The sequence below is a fragment of the Oncorhynchus gorbuscha genome, linkage group LG04 (assembly GCF_021184085.1).
Source record: "Oncorhynchus gorbuscha isolate QuinsamMale2020 ecotype Even-year linkage group LG04, OgorEven_v1.0, whole genome shotgun sequence".
Lineage (NCBI taxonomy): Eukaryota > Metazoa > Chordata > Actinopteri > Salmoniformes > Salmonidae > Oncorhynchus > Oncorhynchus gorbuscha.
The window spans coordinates 49,853,702-49,877,948 of NC_060176.1; the positions used below are offsets into that span (position 1 = coordinate 49,853,702).

Here is a 24,247-nt window from a genome sequence, read left to right on the forward strand (position 1 = left end):
CTCATCTTGTTGTTCTCCCTACTACTTCTCTCTCTCATCTTGTTGTTCTCCCCTACTCTCATCTTGTTGTTCTCCCCTACTTCTCTCTCTCATCTTGTTGTTCTCCCCTACCTCTATCTTCTCTCTCTCATCTTGTTGTTCTCCCCTACTTCTCTCTCTCATCTTGTTGTTCTCCCCTACTTCTCTCTCTCATCTTATTGTTCTCCCTATCTTGTTGTTCTCCCCTCTCATCTTGTTGTTCTCCCCTACTTCTCTCTCTCATCTTATTGTTCTCCCCTACTTCTCTCTCTCATCTTGTTGTTCTCCCCTACTTCTCTCTCTCATCTTGTTGTTCTCCCCTCTTCTCTCTCTCATCTTCTCCCCTACTTCTCTCTCTCATCTTGTTGTTCTCCCCTACTTCTCTCTCTCATCTTGTTGTTCTCCCCTACTTCTCTCTCTCATCTTGTTGTTCTCCCCTACTTCTCTCTCTCATCTTGTTGTTCTCCCCTACTTCTCTCTCTCATCTTGTTGTTCTCCCCTACTTCTCTCATCTTGTTGTTCATCTTGTTGTTCTCCTCTCTCTCATCTTGTTGTTCTCTCTCTCATCTTGTTGTTCTCCCCTACTTCTCTCTCTCATCTTGTTGTTCTCCCCTACTTCTCTCTCTCATCTTGTTGTTCTCCCCTACTTCTCTCTCTCATCTTGTTGTTCTCCCCTACTTCTCTCTCTCATCTTGTTGTTCTCCCCTACTTCTCTCTCTCATCTTGTTGTTCTCCCCTACTTCTCTCTCTCATCTTGTTGTTCTCCCCTACTTCTCTCTCATCTTGTTGTTCTCCCCTCTTGTTGTTCTCCCTCTCTCATCTTCTCTCTCTCTCATCTTGTTGTTCTCCCCTACTTCTCTCTCTCATCTTGTTGTTCTCCCCTACTTCTCTCTCTCATCTTGTTGTTCTCCCCTACTTCTCTCTCTCATCTTGTTGTTCTCCCCTACTTCTCTCTCTCATCTTGTTGTTCTCCCCTACTTCTCTCTCTCATCTTGTTGTTCTCCCCTACTTCTCTCTCTCATCTTGTTGTTCTCCCCTACTTCTCTCTCCCACCTTATCTACCTCCATTTCTCTGTGAAATGCACAACAATAGAACATTCCTTTTATATATATCTTACATCTCTCTCTTTGCCTCCACCCCTCTTCTTTCCATCCCTTTTATCTTCCACATCCCTCCATCATTCTCTCCCTTTCTCCCATGTCCCTCTCTCTCTCTCTCTAGCCCAACACTACCTCCTCTCTCTCATCCCTCTCTCTCTATCTCTCGCCCAACACTACCTCCTCTCTCTCATCCCTCTCTCTCTATCTCTAGCCCAACACTACCTCCTCTCTCTCTCATCCCTCTCTCTCTATCTCTAGCCCAACACTACCTCCTCTCTCTCATCCCTCTCTCTCTATCTCTAGCCCAACACTACCTCCTCTCTCTCTATCTCTAGCCCAACACTACCTCCTCTCTCTCATCCCTCTCTCTCTATCTCTAGCCCAACACTACCTCCTCTCTCTCATCCCTCTTTCTCTATCTCTAGCCCAACACTACCTCCTCTCTCTCATCCCTCTCTCTCTATCTCTAGCCCATAACTACCGCCTCTCTCTCATCCCTCTCTCTATCTCTAGCCCAACACTACCTCCTCTCTCTCATCCCTCTGTCTCTATCTCTAGCCCATAACTACCGCCTCTCTCTCATCCCTCTCTCTCTCTCTCTAGCCCAACACTACCTCCTCACTCTCATCCCTCTCTCTATCTCTAGCCCATCACTACCTCCTCTCTCTCATCCCTCTCTCTCTATCGCTAGCCCATCACTACCTCCTCTCTCTCATCCCTCTCTCTCTATCTCTAGCCCAACACTACCTCCTCTCTCTCAATCTCTAGCCCAACACTACCTCCTCTCTCTCATCCCTCTCTCTATCTCTAGCCCAACACTACCTCCTCTCTCTCATCCCTCTTTCTCTATCACTAGCCCAACACTACCTCCTCTCTCTCATCCCTATCTCTATCTCTAGCCCAACACTACCTCCTCTCTCTCATCCCTCTCTCTCTCTCTAGCCCAAAACTACCTCCTCTCTCTCATCCCTCTCTCTATCTCTAGCCCAACACTACCTCCTCTCTCTCATCCCTCTCTCGCTCTCTCTAGCCCAACACTACCTCCTCTCTCTCAATCTCTAGCCCAACACTACTTCCTCTCTCTGATCCCTCTCTCTCTCTCTAGCCCAACACTACCTCCTCTCTCTCATCCCTCTTTCTCTATCTCTAGCCCAACACTACCTCCTCTCTCTCATCCCTCTGTCTCTCTATCTCTAGCCCAACACTACCTCCTCTCTCTCAATCTCTAGCCCAACACTACTTCCTCTCTCTGATCCCTCTCTCTCTCTCTAGCCCAACACTACCTCCTCTCTCTCATCCCTCTTTCTCTATCTCTAGCCCAACACTACCTCCTCTCTCTCATCCCTCTTTCTCTATCTCTAGCCCAACACTACCTCCTCTCTCTCATCCCTCTCTCTCTCTAGCCCAACACTACCTCCTCTCTCTCATCCCTCTCTCTCTCTCTCTAGCCCAACACTACCTCCTCTCTCTCATCCCTCTCTCTCTCTCTAGCCCAACACTACCTCCTCTCTCTCATCCCTCTCTCTCTCTCTCTCTAGCCCAACACTACCTCCTCTCTCTCATCCCTCTCTCTCTCTCTAGCCCAACACTACCTCCTCTCTCTCATCCCCCTCTCTCTCTCTCTAGCCCAACACTACCTCCTCTCTCTCATCCCTCTGTCTCTATCTCTAGCCCAACACTACCTCCTCTCTCTCATCCCTCTGTCTCTATCTCTAGCCCAACACTACCTCCTCTCTCTCATCCCTCTGTCTCTCTATCTCTAGCCCAACACTACCTCCTCTCTCTCATCCCTATCTCTATCTCTAGCCCAACACTACCTCCTCTCTCTCATCCCTCTCTCTATCTCTAGCCCAACACTACCTCCTCTCTCTCATCCCTCTCTCTCTCTATCTCTAGCCCAACACTACCTCCTCTCTCTCATCCCTCTTTCTCTATCTCTAGCCCAACACTACCTCCTCTCTCTCATCCCTCTCTTCCCCCTACTCCCCCCTCTCTCCTCTATCCTTCCTTGCTCTCCTGCTTAGATAGCTCGGTATTCATTAAGATAAACCAAGAACAAACGCGTCCTTGTTTTCACAACATCCAATCCTCTCTCTCCTCTCTCTTTTTTCTCTCTCTCTCTGTATAAAGAGTGGGATGAGCTTGTGTGGTCAGACTCCCCCACGATCTCACGGCCGTTTACATTCCTCCACTGTGTGTGTTTTCTTCTCCCGCCGTACCTCGCCTCCATCCCACACGGCAGAGACCAAACAGAGCTCCCGTGTCTTCTCTCGTCATCTCCATCCCTCTTTCTCCCAAGAGGACCCAGCCAATCACGTGTGTGTGTGTGTGTGTGTGTGTGTGTGTGTGTGTGTGTGTGTGTGTGTGTGTGTGTGTGTGTGTGTGTGTGTGTGTGTGTGTGTGTGTGTGTGTGTGTGTGTGTGTGTGTGTGTGTGTGTGTGCGTGTGCGTGTGCGTGTGCGTGTGCGTGTGTGTGTGTGCGTGCGCGTGTGCGAGTGCTGGGCACATGCATCTGTGTGTGCGTGTGTGTTGCTGCGGATGCGAGGGGAGAGACAGACGGTTGATCAATGGAGGCATTTTATAAGAGTTTAGGGAAATGAGCTGTATCTTACCAGATCCCTCATCCATCCATACTGACATTCGCATTGCCCTTGGACCACTCAATCACTTTGTTGAAACATCCTTATGTAAAGAGACAATGTCGTTCTGCTATGCTTTAGGATTAGCGGTTAGCGGTGGAATAAACACATAAACCCTAGGACCAATGTTCCCTCTAAGCTGCGGGGGTGCGTTGGTGAGCAGCTCCCCCAGGACTGCCACCCAGAAGAAATATCAGCCCCCGCAGAAAAGCATGAGATTGAACTTCACTTAACTTTCTCGAGTTTTCCCCCTTAGTTAATGCCATGAAAATTTCCCTTTACTGTGGGAATTGAATCAATGCAATATTAACCACTTTCAATGCAACATACAAAAAAAATGAACTATGCAAGAGAGTTTGTTGTAGGCAGAACGCGTCAGAGTAGGATTCTACTGCATTGACACACATGACTCAGCCCATACTTTACAAAGACCAGTGCCGCAAAACCACTCAGAGCTGCAGTAGGCCTATATGCAAATAGATCATTGCCACATATAGTGCATTCGGAAAATATTCAGACCCTTCCACATTTTGTTACGTTACAGCCTTATTCTAAAATTGATTAAATCGATTGTTTTTCTCGTGAATCTACACTCAATACCCCATAATGACAAAGCCAAAACAGGTTTTTAGAAATGTTAGCAAATTTAAAAAACAGAAATATCTTATTTACATAAGTATTCAGACCATTTGCTATGAGACACGGAATTGAGCTCAGGTGCATCCTGTTTCTATTGATCATCCTTGAGATGTTTCTACAACTTTTGGACATGGACATGATTGGACATGATTTGGAAAGGCACGCAAAAAAACGAACCTCCATCATTCTTAAATGGAAGAAGTTTGGAACCACCAAGACTCTTCCTAGTGCTGGCCGCCCGGCCAAACTGAGCAATCTGAGGAGAAGGGAGATGACCAAGAACCCGATGGTCACTCTGACAGAGCTCCAGAGTTCCTCTGTGAAGATGGGAGAACCTTCCAGAAGGACAGCACTCCACCAATCAGGCCTTCATGGTAGAGTGGCTAGACGGAAGCAACTCCTCAGTAAAAGCCACATGAGAGCCTCGTTTGGAGTTTGCCAAAAGGCACCTAAAGGACTCAGACCATGAGAAACAAGATTCTGTTCTGATGCAACCAAGATTGAACTCTTCGGTCTGAATGCCAAGCCTCATGTCTGGAGGAAACCTGGCACCATCCTATGGTGAAGCATGCTGTGGGGATGTTTTTCAGTGGCAGGGACTGGAAGACCAGTCAGGATTGAGGGAAAGATTAATGGAGCAAAGTACACAGAGATTCCTTGATCAAAACCTGCTCCAGAGTGCTCAGGACATCAGACTGGGGCGAAGGTTCACTTTCCAACAAAACAACGACCCTAAGCACATAGCCAAGACAACACAGGAGTGGCTTCAGGACACGTCTCTGAATGTCCTTGAGTGGCCCAGCCAGAGCCCGGACTTGAACCCCATCAAGCATCTCTGGAAAGACCTGAAAATTGCTTTGCAGCAACGCTCCCCATCCAACCTGACAGAGCTTGAGAGGATCTGTAGAGAAGAATGGGAGAAACTCCCCATATACATGTGTGCCAAGCTTATAGCGTCATACCCAAGGAGACTGGAGGCTGTCATCACTGCCAAAGGTGCTTCATCAAAGTACTGAGTAAAGAGTCTGAATACTAATGTAAATGTGGTATTTCAGTTTTTTTATTATTTATAAATTTGATAACATTTCTTAAAACCTAATTTTGCTTTGTCCTTATGGGATATTGTGTGTAGATTGATGAGGGGGGAAAATAATTGAATCCATTTTAGAATAAGGCTGTAACATAACAAAATGTGGAAAAAGTTAAGGAGTCTGAATACGCTGTATGGATCTGTGCAATTCTCTTTGAACTGGACATGTGTTTACAGCATGAGTGGCTTGTTTTGAGATCAAAGTGAGTGCTGCTTGTAGCCACGTATGCACATTTGTACATATCCTTTGCTAGTTAGTGAGTTATTAGCCCAGTTACAGATCTGTTGTCGTCCGCAATGGGGCAGTGATTGATTCCTTCAAGAGCACAAAATGTGTACATTCCTAGACATCTTTGAAAAGCAGGTCGGCTAAAGAGCTTGTGTATGTCTTAAAGGGGCATTGTTGTGTTTTGGGAGTCTTGAATAAGCTAAGTATCCAATAGGCAGAGGGTAGCAGTATTTGTCTGATTCCCTGTAATAATGGTATGGGAATTATAATGAAAGTCTCAGGCCTACATTGAACACCACACTTTGGCTTCTACTGTAGGCTGAATGATAGAACAGTGTTAAACATGTTATGGGATGCATTTTCTCTTGTTAGTTTCTCATCAATTGTTTTGGATTGTAGGCCACTCTGGTAAGCCTAGATTCTGATCCAATAGCCACAGTAGCCTACTTGACCACTGTCTGAAACTGTAACTCACAGCGGGTACAGCCTCAGTGTTCACTGTAAACAAGCGCTGGAAGTTGCACAGAATTTTCACAACATTCAAGTTTGCGCTCAGCAGAACAAAGGGATTAGAGGGAACATTGCCTTGGACCCCTTACTCTCGCCCCCTTCGTTGTTCTTGTTCCACTCAGCCTTCTGTCTCTCCCCTCATCTGTCTGTTCTCATGTTGAATCTTTCACTAGAGTGTGATACAATGACCCTCTCCATCCATCCATCCATCCATCCATCCATCCCTCTCTCTCTCTCTCTCTCTCTCTCTCTCTCTCTCTCTCTCTCTCTCTCTCTCTCTCTCTCTCTCTCTCACACACACACACACACACACTCCATTCATCTCCATCCATCTCTCCTTCGCCCCGTAGCTTTTTATAGTCCTGTAATGTGTGATGTTGCGTTCATCACTTTATTCACTTCTACATGTCCATTCATCTCTGGTGTTAGACCAGCCCACAGTTCTTAGAGCTGGCATGTGATGGATTATCTTCATTAATAAGCACTTCATTGATGAATGATTGATGATGAGCCATACAAATCAAATCAAACTTTATTTGTCACCTGCGCCGAATACAACAGGTGTAGATAACCAACAGTGCAGTTCAAGAAAGAGTGAAGAAAATATTTACCAAATAAACTAATGTAAAAAATTATAAAAAGTAACACAATAAAATAACAATAACAAGGCTATATACAGGGGGTACCGGTACCGAGTCAATGTGCGGGGGTACAGGTTAGTTGAGGTCATTTATACATGTAGGTAGGGGTAAAGGGACTATGCATTGATAATAAACAGTGAGGGTCAATGTAAATAGTCCGGGTCGCCATTTGATGAATTGTTCAGTAGTCTTATGACTTGGGGGTAGAAGCTGTTAAGTAGCCTTTAGGTTCTAGACTTGGCGCTCCGGTACCGCTTGCCGTGCGGTAGCAGAGAGAACAGTATATGACTTGGGTGACTGGAGTTTGACGATTGTCAATCATGGCTACCGCCGTGAGTGCTACGGTGGGTAATCATTTAGGCAGGTTGCCTTCGCTTCCTTGGGCACAGGGACTATGGTGGTCTGCTTGAAACATGTAGGTATTACAGACTCAGTCAGGGAGAGGTTGAAAATGTCAGTGAAGACACTTGCCAGTTGGTCCACGCAGGCTTTGAGTACACGTCCTGGTAATCCGTCTGGCCCCCCGGATCTGCTTTAGTTTTAGCTTGTAAGCAGGAATCAGGAGGATAGAATTATGGTCAGATTTGCCAAATGGAGGGCGAGGGAGAGCTTTGTATGCATCTCTGTGTGGAGTAAAGGTGGTCTAAAGTTTTTTCCCCTCTTGTTGCACATGTGACATGCTGGTAGAAATGAGGTGAAACGCATTTACGTTTGCCAGCATTAAAGTCCCTGGCCACTAGGAGCGCCTCTTCTGGATGAGCATTTTCTTGTTTGCTTATGGCCTTATACAGTTGGTTGAGTTTGATCTTAGTGCCAGCACCGGTTTGTGGTGTTAAATAGATGGCTACAAATAATATAGAATAATACATTAGAATTGATAACAGTCTATAAGTTACGGAGCTCAGAGATGGAGCATGGCATTTAGGTAGCACTGAATGGTCTCTGATGAGTCATTCACATGTGGACAGCTCAGCTTTAGAACACCTTATTCATTTAATCGACTACTCATCTTGATTAGCTGAATCAGGTGTGTTAATGCTGGGCTGGAACTAAAGCCTGCACACCCTGTATCTCTCCTCTCCACACAGAGCCTACATTGCTTCATTGATTCATTGAGCCTCTCTGTGATTGCACATGTCAATCATAAATGGTCTGCAGTAGTAACCATTCACTGTCTGTCTCCCTATGTGGTCTTCTTTCCCTCTCTCTTGCTCTCTCTCTCTCTCTCTTGCTCTCTCTCTCTCTCTAGAAGGATGGTAAGGTGGTGGATGGCAGTCTGATGGGGGATGCCAACGGGGTAGAGCCTGGTCCAGGAAGAGTGAAGGAGTCTGGGAAATGGCAGAAGCCCCAGTTCACACACAAAGCCCTGATGAACTGTTGTCTGATCAAATGGATCATAACCAGCAGGACAACACCAGACAAAGGTGAGGAGGGAGAGGGTGGGGGCGGCTGGAAGGTGAGGAGTGGGGAAAGGTGGAGAGATGGGTAAGGGACAGAGACAGAAAGGAGAGAGGGAGTGGAGAGAAAGGAGGAGAACTGTGTAGTCAAATGTTTAAACTCTAATTAACTGGATTGGAATTGATTCATGAATCGACTGGCCTGACCTCTTCTGGTCCCTTTGGTTGAGCCGACACGTTCAGTTCCAGGAACGTTGACCACGGGGTCAGAGTTCACACACACACTGTATTTGATTAATCAAAGGCCCTTCTTTTGCTCATTATTTTGGAGCTCTTTGTTACACTTCAGTGGCTAAGCTTGTATAGACCAGGGTTTCCCAAACTGGGTCCTGGTCCCACCCACCTGGGTGTATGTTTTGGTTTTTAAATTTACCACCACACAGCTGATTCAAATTACCAACTCATCATCAAGCTTGGATTATTTGAATCAGCTGTGTGGTGCTAGGGCAAAAAATGAAACGTGCACCCAGAGGGTGCCACAGGACCAAGTCTGGGAAGCCCTGATATAGACTGGTAACAGCTAAAACGGCCATTAAAAACATCAACTGGTTGCATACCTCTCCCTCTCCCTCTGCATGTCTCTAAATGTACAGCATTCACATCATACGGTTCTATCAGAAGTCTGTTCCTTGAGTTAGTGTCTCCTCAGAAGTTTACTGTAATGGTTCGTCAGCGCCACCTTGTGGCATAAAATGGGAAATGCACATTTAAATATTTAATTTAGTGCATGATACTGTTGCGTTCACTCTGTGTATTCTGTATTCTGTTCTTAATAATGTAACTGCACCGCATGGATTGAAAGCTATAGAGTTATTCTAGAACGTAACAATGTATCAAAAGCTGATGTTTCGTGGATGTTATTCTAGCAAGTCAGTGAAAGGTGAAAAAGGAAGAGAGAATCACATCCTTATATATCCTATAGATTCTGTTTCTGTGGTCACAGTCACAGTGTTCTGTGTCAGCATCATGAAAGAGAGAGAGAAAGCGAGAGAGACAGAGAGAGAGAGAGAGCGAGAAAGAGAGAAATGGGAGGGAGAGGGGGGAGAGAAAGACATAGCGAGGTGGAGGTAGAGTGAGATAGAGAGGGAGACTGGGAAGAGAAAGGGCGATAGAGAGGGGGGATAGAGAGGGAGACTGGGAAGAGAAAGGGCGATAGAGAGGGGGATAGAGAGGGAGACTGGGAAGAGAAAGGGCGATAGAGAGGGGGATAGAGAAGGAGACTGGGAAGAGAAAGGGCGATAGAGAGGGGGATAGAGAAGGAGACTGGGAAGAGAAAGGGCGATAGAGAGGGGGATAGAGAAGGAGACTGGGAAGAGAAAGGGCGATAGAGAGGGGGGATAGAGAAGGAGACTGGGAAGAGAAAGGGCGATAGAGAGGGGGATAGAGAAGGAGACTGGGAAGAGAAAGGGCGATAGAGAGGGGGATAGAGAAGGAGACTGGGAAGAGAAAGGGCGATAGAGAGGGGGATAGAGAGGGAGACTGGGAAGAGAAAGGGCGATAGAGAGGGGGATAGAGAGGGAGACTGGGAAGAGAAAGGGCGATAGAGAGGGGGATAGAGAGGGAGACTGGGAAGAGAAAGGGCGATAGAGAGGGGGATAGAGAGGGAGACTGGGAAGAGAAAGGGCGATAGAGAGGGGGGATAGAGAGGGAGACTGGGAAGAGAAAGGGCGATAGAGAGGGGGGATAGAGAGGGAGACTGGGAAGAGAAAGGGCGATAGAGAGGGGGGATAGAGAGGGAGACTGGGAAGAGAAAGGGCGATAGAGAGGGGGATAGAGAAGGAGACTGGGAAGAGAAAGGGCGATAGAGAGGGGGATAGAGAGGGAGACTGGGAAGAGAAAGGGCGATAGAGAGGGGGATAGAGAGGGAGACTGGGAAGAGAAAGGGCGATAGAGAGGGGGATAGAGAGGGAGACTGGGAAGAGAAAGGGCGATAGAGAGGGGGATAGAGAGGGGAGACTGGGAAGAGAAAGGGCGATAGAGAGGGGGGATAGAGAGGGAGACTGGGAAGAGAAAGGGCGATAGAGAGGGGGGATAGAGAGGGAGACTGGGAAGAGAAAGGGCAATAGAGAGGGGGGATAGAGAGGGAGACTGGGAAGAGAAAGGGCGATAGAGAGGGGGGATAGGCTTTGGTCCGTTTGCTACCGTGAGTCCCTCTAATCTGCTGGATACACAGAAGCCTATTGCGTGTAACAAACCGTTATATCACCAGTAGCATGGTCAAGCAAGTTAATGTTTTCAACAGGTTACTAAACAACTACTGATTTAGAACCACAGAGTTACCGCAAGTCAGCACAAAGAAAACAGGAGCACTGCCTGCACTATTCTAGCACCATTTCAACTTAAACATTTAAACATAATCAAATCAACAATACAATATATGCTTAAGTTTAATATACTGGAAACAAACTGAAAGATATATAAAACAAATTGTCCAATGTTGCTAAATATCATGTGGCTGTCCATGGTACTGATTTATGTGTGTGTGTGTGTGTGTGTGTGTGTGTGTGTGTGTGTGTGTGTGTGTGTGTGTGTGTGTGTGTGTGTGTGTGTGTGTGTGTGTGTGTGTGTGTGTGTGTGTGTGTGTGTGTGTGTGTGTGTGTGTGTGTGTGTGTGTGTGTGTGTGTGTGTGTGTATGTGTGCTTGCAAGCCAAAAAAGTTTTTTGCTAACTCTCCTCAAACATGTTGGCAAAACGGTCTATGGCTCTGCCATACAGTACACTTTTACTTTTTGTTGTTATATGCTACCTAGCTAAAATGCTTGCTTGTTTAACTTCCTCGCATGGACAACAATGAATCACAGAACCAGCTAAGTTAGCTAGCTAGTTAACATGAACCTACTAGGCGACATCTAGGCTACATATTGAACTTCAATGGTTTCTGGCCAGTGGCACAACATATTACATTGTGGTTAGATCATAATCATTGGCCTGTACAGAGAATTAAATCAACACCACAAGTCCAAATCCCCAGGGCCGCTAGCTACTGCAGGACATCAACACAAGCAGACCAGAAACGGACAAGATTTTCTGAAAATGACATTTTGCTTAAGAAGTGATTTGATTGGTCTGAAGCCAAATTCAAACTGGCCTCCCTTCGGGGGCATTTTGCTGCAGCAGGACAACCCACAGTTGAGCTCAGCTAAACGCTGATTCGCTATTTATTACTTTTTTTTTTCAAGGGAGACAAAATGCATGCTGGCATCAATCAATCAAAGTGTGTACCTGGAATGATCACCCACACCAGGTAATCTCTTCCTCTGTGTGTCTCTCCAACATAGTCCCCCTCTTCTAGGCCAGTGACCTATAAGTGTGGGAGACTAGATAGCATGATGTTATTAAGTTACAGCATGGGTCAGAACAGAGCAGAGCAGGTCAGTGGGGTGCTTCATCCATTATAGGGTGGAACGCTCATTCTGGTCTTTCCTCCCGTCTGGTTTGTGGTCTATCTTGCTCTCTGCAGTCTGTCAGTATTAGCAACACTATATTGTCACTCTTCAGTGAGTGGGTGTTTTTGTTGTTTTTAAGACTGGTACAGACACCAAGACAAATGCATGTCAGCGTTTTTGTAATGGCATTAACGTTTTTTTCAGTGTTCTCCCCGACTTCTGGTTCTGTCTGTCTGTCTGTCTGTCTGTCTGTCTGTCTGTCTGTCTGTCTGTCTGTCTGTCTGTCTGTCTGTCTGTCTGTCTGTCTGTCTGTCTGTCTGTCTGTCTGTCTGTCTGTCTGTCTGTCTGTCTGTCTGTCTGTCTGTCTGTCTGTCTGTCTGTCTGTCCGTCTTGTCTGTCTTTTGACCTACAATTAATTAGATGTATGCCTGCCCTTCCGTTGTGCCATTGATTAGATGCAAACCTATCCCCCCATCCTCCTTTGTCCTCCTCTGTCCGTCTGTCCATCCATTCATCACTCTCTCTGCCACTGCTGAATCAGCAAGCTCATGTACTTCTCTTTCTCTCATTTTTTCGTTCTCCTTTTTCGGGCCTTCTCTACTCCCATGCTGTCTTTCTCTTTCTCCCTCCTTTGTTATGTAGCCTAGGGGTGTCCGGGGAAAGCATTTTTTTAGTGTATGACACTGTTTGCTCCCCCTTCTCCTTCTTAACTCCAAATGCCAGAGAAGAGATAGCTAATAGAATGGGGCTGCTATGACTGTTACTATACTGTAAAGATGTTGTTTTGAAAACAGATCTCTCACTCTCTCTCTCTACCCTCCCCGTTTCTCTCTTTACTCAGTATGTCCCTTTGAAAGTTGCCTAATGCAGTTCAGAGTCTAAATCCCCATAATTCACAATTCCATGCAGTTTAAATAGGGACGTAATACCCTACAGATCTGTTACCTAAACCACATTCTGGCTCAAAATAACCCGGACAGATGGAGTTAGAGAAAAGAGGGGACAATGGAAAAAGAAAAGGTGGAGAGAGAGAGAGAGAGAGAGAGAGAGAGAGAGAGAGAGAGAGAGAGAGAGAGAGAGAGAGAGAGAGAGAGAGAGAGAGAGAGAGAGAGAGCAAGAGATAGAGAGAGGAGATGAATATGACTTCTTTTCCTTTATCAACATGAGAGAAGAAATGTGGGCAGGTGAGACCCAGGGCGAGAGGGAAAGAGAGGGGGAGATATTTCAAAGGGAGAGAAATTAGCTTAGTGGGTAAAAAATATTGTTTTAATTGCCTGGCTGTGGCTGTCTCTAAACCTGCGGTGCTGAGGTGAAGTATGAATGAGTGATTGTCATCTGTATTAGAGGGATTGGTATGAGTTAAGATTAATTGGGTGTATATATGATTGTCCTTGTTCGATAGAGCTATTGGACTTCTTTCAGCGATGTTCCTATTGGCGGATTCATTGCCAAATATACAAGCAGACACAGTCTCTGAAACTACAACTTGTCTTGGGCAGTGCTTCGTGCTCTGGCCCACCTCCCTCCCCCAATGCAGGCTTTATTTAAAAGAAGTCCGACACTAACAACAATCCTTTGATCCCCTAGTTTGCATAGTAGCCCAGAGGGAGGAGTAGGTGTCAGTGGATGCAGTAAGCAGGTGTGTGTTTGGTAGGGCAAACTGGGATCCGTTTCAGGAGCTGAGTGAAAGGCTGGTCATGGGTCACATCAACACCATCATCCTGGAAACGCTACACACACTCCAACTCGCATACCGCCCCAACAGATCCACAGATGATGCAATCTCAATTGCACTCCACACTGCCCTTTCCCACCTGGACAAAAGGCACACCTATGTGAGAATGTTGTTCATTGACGACAGCTCAGCGTTCAACACCATAGTGCCCACAAAGCTCATCACTAAACTAAGGACCCTGGGACTAAACATCTCCCTCTGCAACTGGATCCTGGACTTCCTGACGTGCCGCCCCCAGGTTGTAAGGGTAGGTAACAACACATCCACTACGCTGATCATCAACACAGGGGCCCCTCAGGGGTGTGTGCTCAGTCCCCTCCTGTACTCCCTGTTCCCTCATGACTGCACGGCCCAGCATGACTCCAACACCATCATTAGGTTTGTCAATGACACAATAGTGGTAAGCCTGATCACCAACAACGATGAGACATCCTATAGGTAGGAGATCAGAGACCTGACCGTGTGATGCAAGGACAACTACCTCTACCTCAACGTGATCACGACAAAGGAGATTATTGTGGACTACAGGAAAAAGAGGTGGAGCAGGTTGAGAGCTTCAAGTTCCTTGGCGTCCACATCACCAACAAACTAACATGGTCCAAGCACACAAAGACAGTTGTGAAGAGGGCACGACAAAAACTATTCCCCCTCAGGAGACTGAAAAGATTTGGCATGGGTCCTCATATCCTCAAAAGGTTTTACAGCTGCACCATCGAGAGCATCCTGACGGGTGTCATCACTGCCTGGTATGGTAACTGCTCGACCTCTGACCGCAAGGCACCACAGCGGGTGGTGCGTACAACCCAGTACATCGCCGGGCCCAAGCTTCTTGACATGCAGGACCTCTGTACCAGGCAGTGTCAGAGGAAGGCTCTAAAAATTGTCAAAGCCTCCAGCACCCAAGTCATAGACTGTTCTCTCTGCTACCAAACGGAAATCGGGAACCGGTCGAGGTCCTCGAGGCTTATAAACAGCTTCTACCCCCAAGCCATAAGACTCCTGAACATCTAATCAAATGGCTACCCAGACTATTTGCATTGCCTCCCTTCCCCTCTTCTACGCTGCTGCTGCTCTCTGTTATTATCTATGCATAGTCACTAATAACTCTACCTATATGTACATAAGTAATCACTCCTCTCAATGGTGCCCTTTCCTTGAGAGCAAAACAATTCACCTCTCTTGTCTCCATTCATTTAACGCGGAGCACTGTCACGCCCTGGCCTTAGTATTTTGTGTTTTCTTTATTATTTTGGTCAGGCCAGGGTGTGACATGGGTATTTATGTGGTGTGTTTTGTCTAGGGTTTTTTTGTAGGTTATGGGATTGTGGTTTGTGGAGTTGTCTAGGAAAGTCTATGGTTGCCTAGAGTGGTTCTCAATCAGAGGCAGGTGCTTATCGTTGTCTCTGATTGGGAACCATGTTTCGTGGGTGATTGTTTCTGTCTCTATGTTTGTTGCACCAGATAGGGCTGTTTAGTTTTTTTCACGTTTATTGTTTTTTGGTATATTGTTTGTATTTTCATCTTCATTAAAGATGTTTATGAATAACCATGCTGCATTTTGGTCCTCCTCTCTTTCAACTGAAAACCTTAACAAGCACCTGCTCCCTCTGACCAGAGGAAACATAATAAATTATCACCAGACCACTTCTGGTGACCTTCACCGATTCCACAGCACCCAACTCTGTTTTCACCCACCCCGAAAACACAAATTGGTCAAAACATCACTCCTACTGTCACAGCCTCCCTGCTGCTGTGTGTTGGTCACCATTATTCATGTTTGTGGGCATGCCCCCTCTACCTAGCGGGCGGTATCAGGATTCGCTATGAATGCAGGAATTTGTGGTTTACTCTGAGCAGACGAATACATTTCAAGTTGGCATTTTAGTCATTTACGTAGCAGACGCTCTTATCCAGAGGGATTTACAGTAGTGAGTGCATACATTTGAATACTTTTTTCATACTGGTCCCCCGTGGGAATCGAACCCTCAATCCTGGCGCTGCTCTACCAACGGAGCAACACAGGAATACACAGGGAATGGACACTTCCCAATTCTACCAGTAAAATGAAAAAGTGCTGGTTCTAGCTTGTGGTTTGGATAATTGTGATGTTTATGATAAATAGTAATGTTGTTAATATAGTAATGACTATATGCCGTCGCAGAGCCAGGGTGAAATTCCCCTTCAACTTGACCTGCTATAATTCTAGCTGCATCCCAGTAGACAGTGGCTTGACGTTGGCGTTCCAGACCATTATTTTGGAATGAATGAATGAAAACATTTTTTTTTTTACATATCTAAAAAAAAAAAAAACATATTCCGTTGCCTCATATGTGTAATGGAATGGGTTTCTTTTGTTTCCATTTGGGTTCCTGTTTTGAATCGATTACATCCTTGTGGCACTGAGACACTGAACAGGAACATAGGAGTGACCAACCACGTGACACATTGTAGACCTACACATGTTACATGATCGTGACTGTTTCTGGAGAACAGCTGAGTAACACTTCATGTGATTCTTTAGATAGGCTGAACTCTCATTGGATCCATCCTCCCATGTTTCATCACTCATTGACTGACAATGAGGACTGAAGATATCAGATCACAAACCTATCAGCATTACTGTATACCAGAGCCGTATTTAGGTTAATGTGACTCTGATACATACATGATGTTACCGCCCTCTAGTGGGTATTGTAAATCATTACACTGCTTGGATTTTGTCCTCGGCTTGGTTATATGACCAATTTTGTACTTTGTGTGGTTACGTAGTTAAGACCCAACTTTTACAACAGTTTGTACAGTTCCTCCGGTACACACGTGTTACAGGTAGTATATTTAAAGTCTTTCACATGTGATCATGGAACAAGATAGGAGAGTGGGAAGGGGAGTTGAAGGGTACTTAAATGTGAGGAATGTGGACAGAGTGAGAGAAACAGACAGAGAGAAGAAGAGAAGAAAGTGGTGGAAGTGTGTGATGTTTCATGTGAAAGGTCAGGCTCTTTAGAATGTCCTGTTTGATCTCTCTCCCTCTCTCTTCTCTCTCTCTCTCTCTCTCTCTCTCTCTCTCTCTCTCTCTCTCTCTCTCTCTCTCTCTCTCTCTCTCTCTCTCTCTCTCTTTTCATCTCTGACTCAAGCCCAGTGTCACAAACTCCAAACAGACTGGGAAATGTGACACACACACACACACTGTCTGCCCTCTCCACACAGTTCTCAGCATCAGTTGATCTATCTGTCTGTAGTTTGATATGACGGGTAGGATAGTTATTATCTGAGAGTTCGCTTTTTTTGTTACTATATTTACTGAGCGGATCACTTTGCGCGTGTCTCATTGAAGTGTTAAGTTGTGACTAGTTTTTCACCAATCGTAGCTGTCTCTTCTCGTTGGAATCTTGCATCTATTCTTCTAATGTCACCTCATTGGAGTCTTTAGTTTGGCATTTGTGGCATCTCTATTCAGAGCTGAAGTCTCGTCTTGTCTAGTCTAGTTTATTCTCTTGTCACCTTGTGCTGTCTGGTCTCGCCTGGTTGCTATGGGTGCTGTGATGGCAGCTCTCTCCCTGGAGGCCAGGAGGCGTCTGTCTCGCCCCAGCTGTCTGTCTGACTGTCACCATAGGGCTGCACGCTACCACCGGTCAGGTAGGCTCTCACCCCACTCTCTACTACTCTTCTCTCTGGCTTTCACCTTACTCTCGACCTCTCTACTGTGGCTTTTTCTCTCTATGCTCTTTATTTCTATACTCATGTTCTCTGTCTGACTGTCACCATAATGCTGCTAGATACCACTGCTCAGGTATTGAACACCATCACATGTACAATCTCTCTCTTTCCACTCCCTCCCTCGCTTTCCTCAGTAAGTCCTGTTCTGAATATGGCTCTACGGTGTTTAAAAGCAGTATTTAGACATGTCCATATTGGTGTGTATCTTGTCTGTTTGTGTGTTGGACCCAGAGGCTGGGTCTGGAGCGAATGATGATCCACTCACTGACCAGATACCAGACATTGAGCTCTTTCCTGTCTGTCTGCTCTGAAGCAAACTGTATGTTTTTTGTGTTGAACAAATTAGATAATAAGCTGATATTTGCAGTGATGCTGGCTGGGATGACACACACACACACACCACACCACACCACTCTGTGGAACCAAATCACTGTGGGTATTGAGTGACTGGAGCGACATACTGTAGGGAGAGATTTACAGTAGCTAAGTGTTTTCGTGAGGGTAAAGTTTCCAACTGGTATTCACAGACAGACAGACAGACAGACATGCATACATACAGACATACATGCACACATTTAGGATCACAGGTTATATGTCTATCTAATTGCCAGGCAGGCTTCCCTAACATGTCAGAGTATTGATGCTTGTAGTGTATAGATATAAGGATATGGAGTGGTATAGTTAGTGCTGTGGAGTTAAGAGCAGAGGACAGGGAAGAGGCTCAGCACAGGTTCATTGATCTCTCTCACTCTGGCCTCTCGCTGTCTCCCAGCCATCTGCATCAATGCATTAGCGAGCGCTCACACACACACACACACACACGACACACGCACACACGCACACACACACACGTCTCCATCGCCATCTTACTCAAAGCATTAGCAAGTCCACACTCATCAACTACTGTATCTTATCCTCAGTTTTCCACAACCTATCCACAGATATGTCTCATACAAGTGCGCACATACACACATACAGAAACATCTCCTTTTATTGTCTTCTGAACACAGCCCTTGTCTAGCAGTTGCTGTCAATGTGTGTGTGTGTGTGTGTGTGTGTGTGTGTGTGTGTGTGTGTGTGTGTGTGTGTGTGTGTGTGTGTGTGTGTGTGTGTGTGTGTGTGTGTGTGTGTGTGTGTGTGTGTGTGTGTGTGTGTGTGTGTGTGTGTGTGTGTGCGTGCGTGCGTGCGTGCGTGTGTGTGCTTGATCCTCCTATCGGGCCCTCTGTCTCAGTCTGGAAATGTGACTTCACCCCTGGTCCCCAAGCACTACGTCTGAAAAGAGAAGATGAGAGGGGGAAGGTGGTCAGAAAGAGAAGAGAGGGAGAGAGAGAGAGAGAGAGAGAGATCGAATGGGAGATAGATAGAGAGAATAAAATAGGGAACCAACTGAGATACTGAGCCTGTGGTTAGAAAGCGTGAAGGAATAAATGTGGGGGATGGAGGTCAGCTGGAAAGAGAGGTGAGACGGATGAGATGAACAGAGGGAGGAGAGGAGGGGCGATATGGACAGAAAGAGAGGAGGTTTGGAGTGGATGAAGAGAGTCACTGGACTGCCCACTGTAGCTTCCTCATCTTTGGTTTCTTACGGGACAGAGGGGAAAGAGAGAGATGAAAGGAGAGTGGGGAGAGAGAGAGAGAGAGAGAGAGAGAGAGAGAGAGAGAGAGAGAGAGAGAGAGAGAGCGCAGAAGAGGAGAGTAGGGAAGGCAACTGGCGGTAAGGGATGGGCGGTGCTTGCTGGTAGCTCTTCAGTCCATCGGACACCTCTCAGCTCTATACAGACCCAATCCTCCGGAACCCTATGTGGTCACTACCTGGGATAAACTGGACTGAAAATACTGGGCGTGTGAACCGCATTAGCGTGTATCACATCGAACCTGGCGTGAACCCAACCAGATCTGGACCAGATTCGATTGGACTGGACTGGACCAAGTGTTACTGAGAGAAAGAGGAAGGAATGGTCGGGAAACAAAGATAAATAAGTGCAAAGATTGTTCGTCATGTCTTAGAAAGTGGTGTTTGGTGAATTATCAGAGACTAGAGTACTGATATTTAACTAGTCTATTGATCTGTCAATTATAGTATTGATTATATTGTGGATTGATTGATTAGCTGATTGATTTACACATATTGTATACTATGACAAGATCTAAAATAAGGAAGGAAGGAAGGAAAGGCACCCGGTATTGTGTTTCATTCACAGAGAGGGACTGTTGTGGATGTTCTTATATTTCTGTTTATATCGTGGGAAAGATGAGATGATCACAGTGAGGTGTAGGATTTCACTCTCATCACTTCTACGCACCTTTCTGACTCAGCAAGTTAGTCATCTGATTCACTTCAACGATTCACAGTTTTAAAACACATCATGAACCGGATATCACAGAACATCGATTGGAATTCTCTGTAGTTCCTGAAGATGATTTTATCCAGAGATTATTCAGTCCTTCAGTCCCCCAAAATGACGGCTCTAAGATGATTGACGTTTACCATTTGGACTGTAAAGGTGTACAGCGATGCTCTATCAATGGCTATCTGTCTGGATTTTTGAGAACAACTGTGGAGGAATGACAACAAAGTTCACCTTAGACCGCTCCTCACCACCAAAATAAGTGGCCTTGGACTCAACCTCTATTTTCCCACAGGTCAGATCTAAAGAGAGCGTTTTTTCCCCATGTCTACCCACTTTTTAACATTTTCCATTCCATAATCTTTGACATTTTACATCCATTTTCTTGTCCATTCTTTCATGCTGCCCTGCTCGTTATGTTAGCACCAGCTGATAAGCTTAGCCAAGCCTCCAAGTACCTAACCTACCTGACTGACTGGTGGATAGCCTAGCATCTATTGTTCAACCACAGCGACTATCACTATCATTAACGTTGCACCTGCTGGAGTCCCCCCCCCCTTTCCCCGGGCACCAGGCCTCTGTGTGTGGGCTTTCCCTCAGCGGGCTCCTCTCCCAGCCATGGGGTTTCAGATCCAGGGCATGGAGCTGTTTGCCATTGGTGTGGTCATGATCATGTTTGTGGCTGTGCTCAAGGGCTTTGGCATCCTGGAGCCCATGTCCTCCTTTGAAGGTAAGGGCCCTAAGGAGGCTCCAGTAGGCTAGAAATCCAATGAAATTGCAGGGAAGCAAAAATGCTGAGGGTCTGTATCTTTTTATTTCATGTTCACAAATGGGGACATGGCATTTAGCTCAATGTTTCAGCTAAGGCAGGGCATCAACTATCTGCTATCTGAGGTTGGGTGTTCAAACTCTATCTTGTATTTGGGAGGCAAAGTGGATATGTGGTATCTGGGTAGCTAGTATCTGGGATAGGGCATTTGGTGTTTGCTATTTTGGCATTTGATAGATTCTAAGATAGTATAGAAGGAAAGTTGCACACTCTATATACGTTCCCAACAATTGAATTAGTCAACTTAACCAAACATAAAGCTGCTATCTTCTAAGGCTGGGGTAGGGCAGTGTGTATCTTGCAATTGGGCATTCCGAGACAGGCGATTGTGGTATCTATTAGGAAATATCTCTCAAGAGAAAAATGTTGTAGTGGGCATTAAAGTCAAGTTTACTGTAGAGAATAACATCATTCAGATTCTATAAAGTTCCCTGAATAATATATAGTTGTAGGCCAAAGGCCAGACAAAGTGTTCTGTAGCCACTGTGCCAAATCAATTACAATAGAAAGCCTTCAACCCCACATTAAAGTGCTTCAGTTTAGACTTATCACAGACATCATAAGCATTAGAGAGTAGTATAATTCCACATGTGCCTTTTATCTTATTATCTGTGGATCAGTTAAATGTAGTATGTGACACATGTATCGCTCCTATGGATAGACTCAAGCGAATGTGGCGATGGTGAATCATGTTGATCATGCATTTTGTTGTGAAGGAGTGGTTCACCCATTATTCATAGTATTCTTTTGTTCCAAACTTCTGTCCTCTCTTCTCGCTCTCAATTCCTCTACAATGCATCTCTCTTCTTCTTCTTAACATCCTGATTAACATCCTGCCTGGCCACCCTGGTGAGATATGTTCTCTCTCTCTCTCTCTCTCTCTCTCTCTCTCTCACTCTCTCTCTTTACCCTCTCTCTCACTCTCTCTCCTTACCCTCTCTCTCTCTCTCTCTCTTTACCCTCTCTCTCTCTCTCTCTCTCTCTCTCTCTCTCTCTCTCTCTCTCTCTCTCTCTCTCTCTCTCTCTCTCTCTCTCTCTCTCTCTCTCTCTCTCAATTCAATTCAATTCAATTCAAAGGGCTTTATTGGCACAGGGGAAAAAAAAACATAAATATGGATTGTATTTACAATGGTGTTTGTTCTTCACTGGTTGCCCCTTTTCTTGTGGCAACAGGTCACAAGTCTTGCTGCTGTGATGGCACACCAAGGTATTTCACGCAATAGATATGGGAGTTCATCAAAATTGGATTTGTTTTAAAAATTGTTGTGTGTCTGTTTAATCTGAGGGTCACTCTCTCTCTCTCTCTCTCTCTCTCTCTCTCTCTCTTTCATCCTTCTCCCTCTCAGTCCTTCCACAGTGCACCGTTCTCTCTCCTCCTCCCTCTCTCTCCATCTCTCTGTGGTCACATCTTCAGAGAGGCATTGCCCACACCCAGGTCTAGCATTACCTAGCATTAATTATACATGCAGTATCGAACAGGCTTTCTTTGAGACCGCCTAAATGTGGAGCCTGCAGTACTTCGCCCACAGAATCCTCTCCCACTGTTCAATAGTGTCCCGGCAATAGCTTTTCCTCATTTTTCTCTCTCTCTCTCAATCTCTCTCACTTTCTTTCTTAAGTGCCCCTCTGATATACACTCAGTCCCAGCAGAAATGGAAATAGAGAAATACAAAGTCACGTAGCCATAATAATAATAATAGTTACATAGCCAAATCGATCAGTAGTCAAATAAGGGCATCTGTTTTACCAGCTACATTATGTATATCCACCTAGCACCATTAACCACCATACAATATTGGGTATTGGTGTGTGTGTGTGTGTGTGTGTGTGTGTGTGTGTGTGTGTGTGTGTGTGTGTGTGTGTGTGTGTGTGTGTGTGTGTGTGTGTGTGTGTGTGTGTGTGTGTGCGTGCGTGCGTGCGTGCGTGCGTGCGTGCGTGCGTGCGTGCGTGCGTGCGTGCGTGTGTGTGTGTGTGTGTGCGTGTGTGTGTGTAACACACAAATCCCTAGTTGTTGCTTTTGAAATGAGACTTTTTACCAGTCCCAATGTGTGTTGTATTTTGGATCTGTTTGATTTATTTCTGGCATGTGTGGTGGTGCTGTGTATTCTGGATTGTGTGTGGCGTCAGATGAGAGAGTCTGGCCATTAATGTAATAATGGCCGTCGACTGATCAATACTGCTTGGACTCCTGCCTACTACTTCATTTCTACTGCCACCAGAGGACAGTATTGATCACCCCCTGTCTTTATCGCAATGGGGTCTTTGTGTGTGTGTGTGTGTGTGAGTTGAAAATCATTGGTATGACGACGTTTAAATAACAGGAGTTTTCGGCAAGTGTCACAGGCCTTGAGTGAACCAGCGTCCAGTGAATTACAGCAATGCTGTATATGTTCTGACTGTGTCTGACTGTGGATTTGTCCCAAATGGCACCCTATTCCTTATATAGTGCACTACTTTTGACCAGGGCCCACAGAGCCATTTTGGATGCATCCTGTGTGAAGCGTCAGCCTGCTGAGAGCTGTGTTTATGAACTCTGGAGAGATGAGAACAATTAGACTTGAACTGGATCACAGAGCCTGCTGGGGACATGGGATTTAGGACAGATGGCTGAGTCTCATTACTCTAAACTAAAGAGTCTTCCTTTCCTTGCCTCCTCTCCTTCATTTGCACCTATCTGAAAACAGATGGTGATAACAATATGGCGCATGTCTATTGGGTGTCAGCTTCCGTCTGTCTTGTTCTGTCAGATCAGAGCAGATGAAGGAAAGAAGACGAGGAGAGAAAGCCACTTTAGACTATTGAGATGCAGCCATCTACACTGACTCCTCAATGGCAAATGGGTTCACTAACAAGTACTGTGTTAATGTTGTGGAAACATCTTGTTAAACATCTCCATAATGGATGCAGACTTCTTGTTACAGATTTGTCTTGTAAGCAGAGAGTGCGTGTGATTTCCTTTGTCGATGGAACTGTCCCTAAATGTGTGGGATTTTTCACAATTATTTAAAAAATAAATGTGGTAGGTTCTGTCTGTATCTGTGAGTAGTTTGGACAGGAGTCCATGGGTTAATGGGATGAAGAGAATGAGAGGAGGAGGGGAAGTTAAGGAAATAAGTAGGGATGGAAGAGAGTAAATGTACACTGTTAATTAAGTGACGCATGTCTGCTGGCTCATCAGAGTTTGATTCAGCGGAATGAAATGAGTAACCTCTCAACTGCATGTCCCAGGACTTGGGAGTAAAATGACGGGACAATAAGTAAACAATCGGAATAATCTTTTGGGAAAACAGCTTAAGAATTCTCATGGAAGGAAGGATTGTATTTGTTCCCTGTAGTTTCAGTTTGATTTGAAATGCTGTTTTAGGTCCTTTTGGATATCATTGAGCTTGAATCTGGTCCAATCGCTTTTCATGGCTTCAACTTAAATCTCTCTGAATCACATTTGGAACTGTTCTCTCTAGAACCGTAGAACTCTCTGGAACTTTAAGGCATCCCAAGGATCCAAGGCAATATCTGTCTTTATAGTGTGAGAGACAGATGGTGTTTTATTGAGAGGCTGGCAGAGGGAAAGTGGGTACGGAGGGAGAGATAACTGAGGGAGAGATAACTGAGGGAGAGATAACTGAGGGAGAGATAACTGAGGGAGAGATAACTGAGGGAGAGATAACTGAGGGAGAGAGGACAGAGAGACAGAATTTTCACACTTGGGGAAACAAAAAGACGGAAGGACCGAGGAAGAAGGGGAGTTGAGTGTCAGGTGGGAGTCAGCCTTGTACTAATGTTCCTCAAATTGATGCACTTACTGGGACTCATCGACATCACAGAGACTGGTAAGAGAGATGGGGATGGAGGGAGTAAGAGAGGGGGAGAGAGAGGTTGGATGGTGAGAGGGAGAGAGAGGTTGGATGGA

At 45.6% G+C, this 24,247-nt stretch overlaps 1 protein-coding gene across 5 annotated transcripts in view; it reads left to right on the top strand.

Moving 5' to 3' along the window:
• kcnip3a (Kv channel interacting protein 3a, calsenilin) overlaps positions 1 to 24,247 on the top strand; it is a 70,562-nt gene that overhangs the window by 38,576 nt on the left and 7,739 nt on the right. Inside the window, exons 3-4 of one of the 5 annotated variants that reach the window (XM_046347060.1) lie at positions 8,116 to 8,290; positions 23,022 to 23,024. In XM_046347060.1, the coding sequence (XP_046203016.1) occupies positions 8,116 to 8,290; positions 23,022 to 23,024 (178 nt within the window). Of the gene's footprint in view, positions 1 to 8,115; positions 8,291 to 15,976; positions 17,032 to 19,846; positions 20,239 to 23,021; positions 23,025 to 23,061; positions 24,168 to 24,247 lie in introns of those variants that run through there. The other 4 variants (XM_046347062.1, XM_046347061.1, XM_046347065.1 and 1 more) reach the window with 4 other exon arrangements.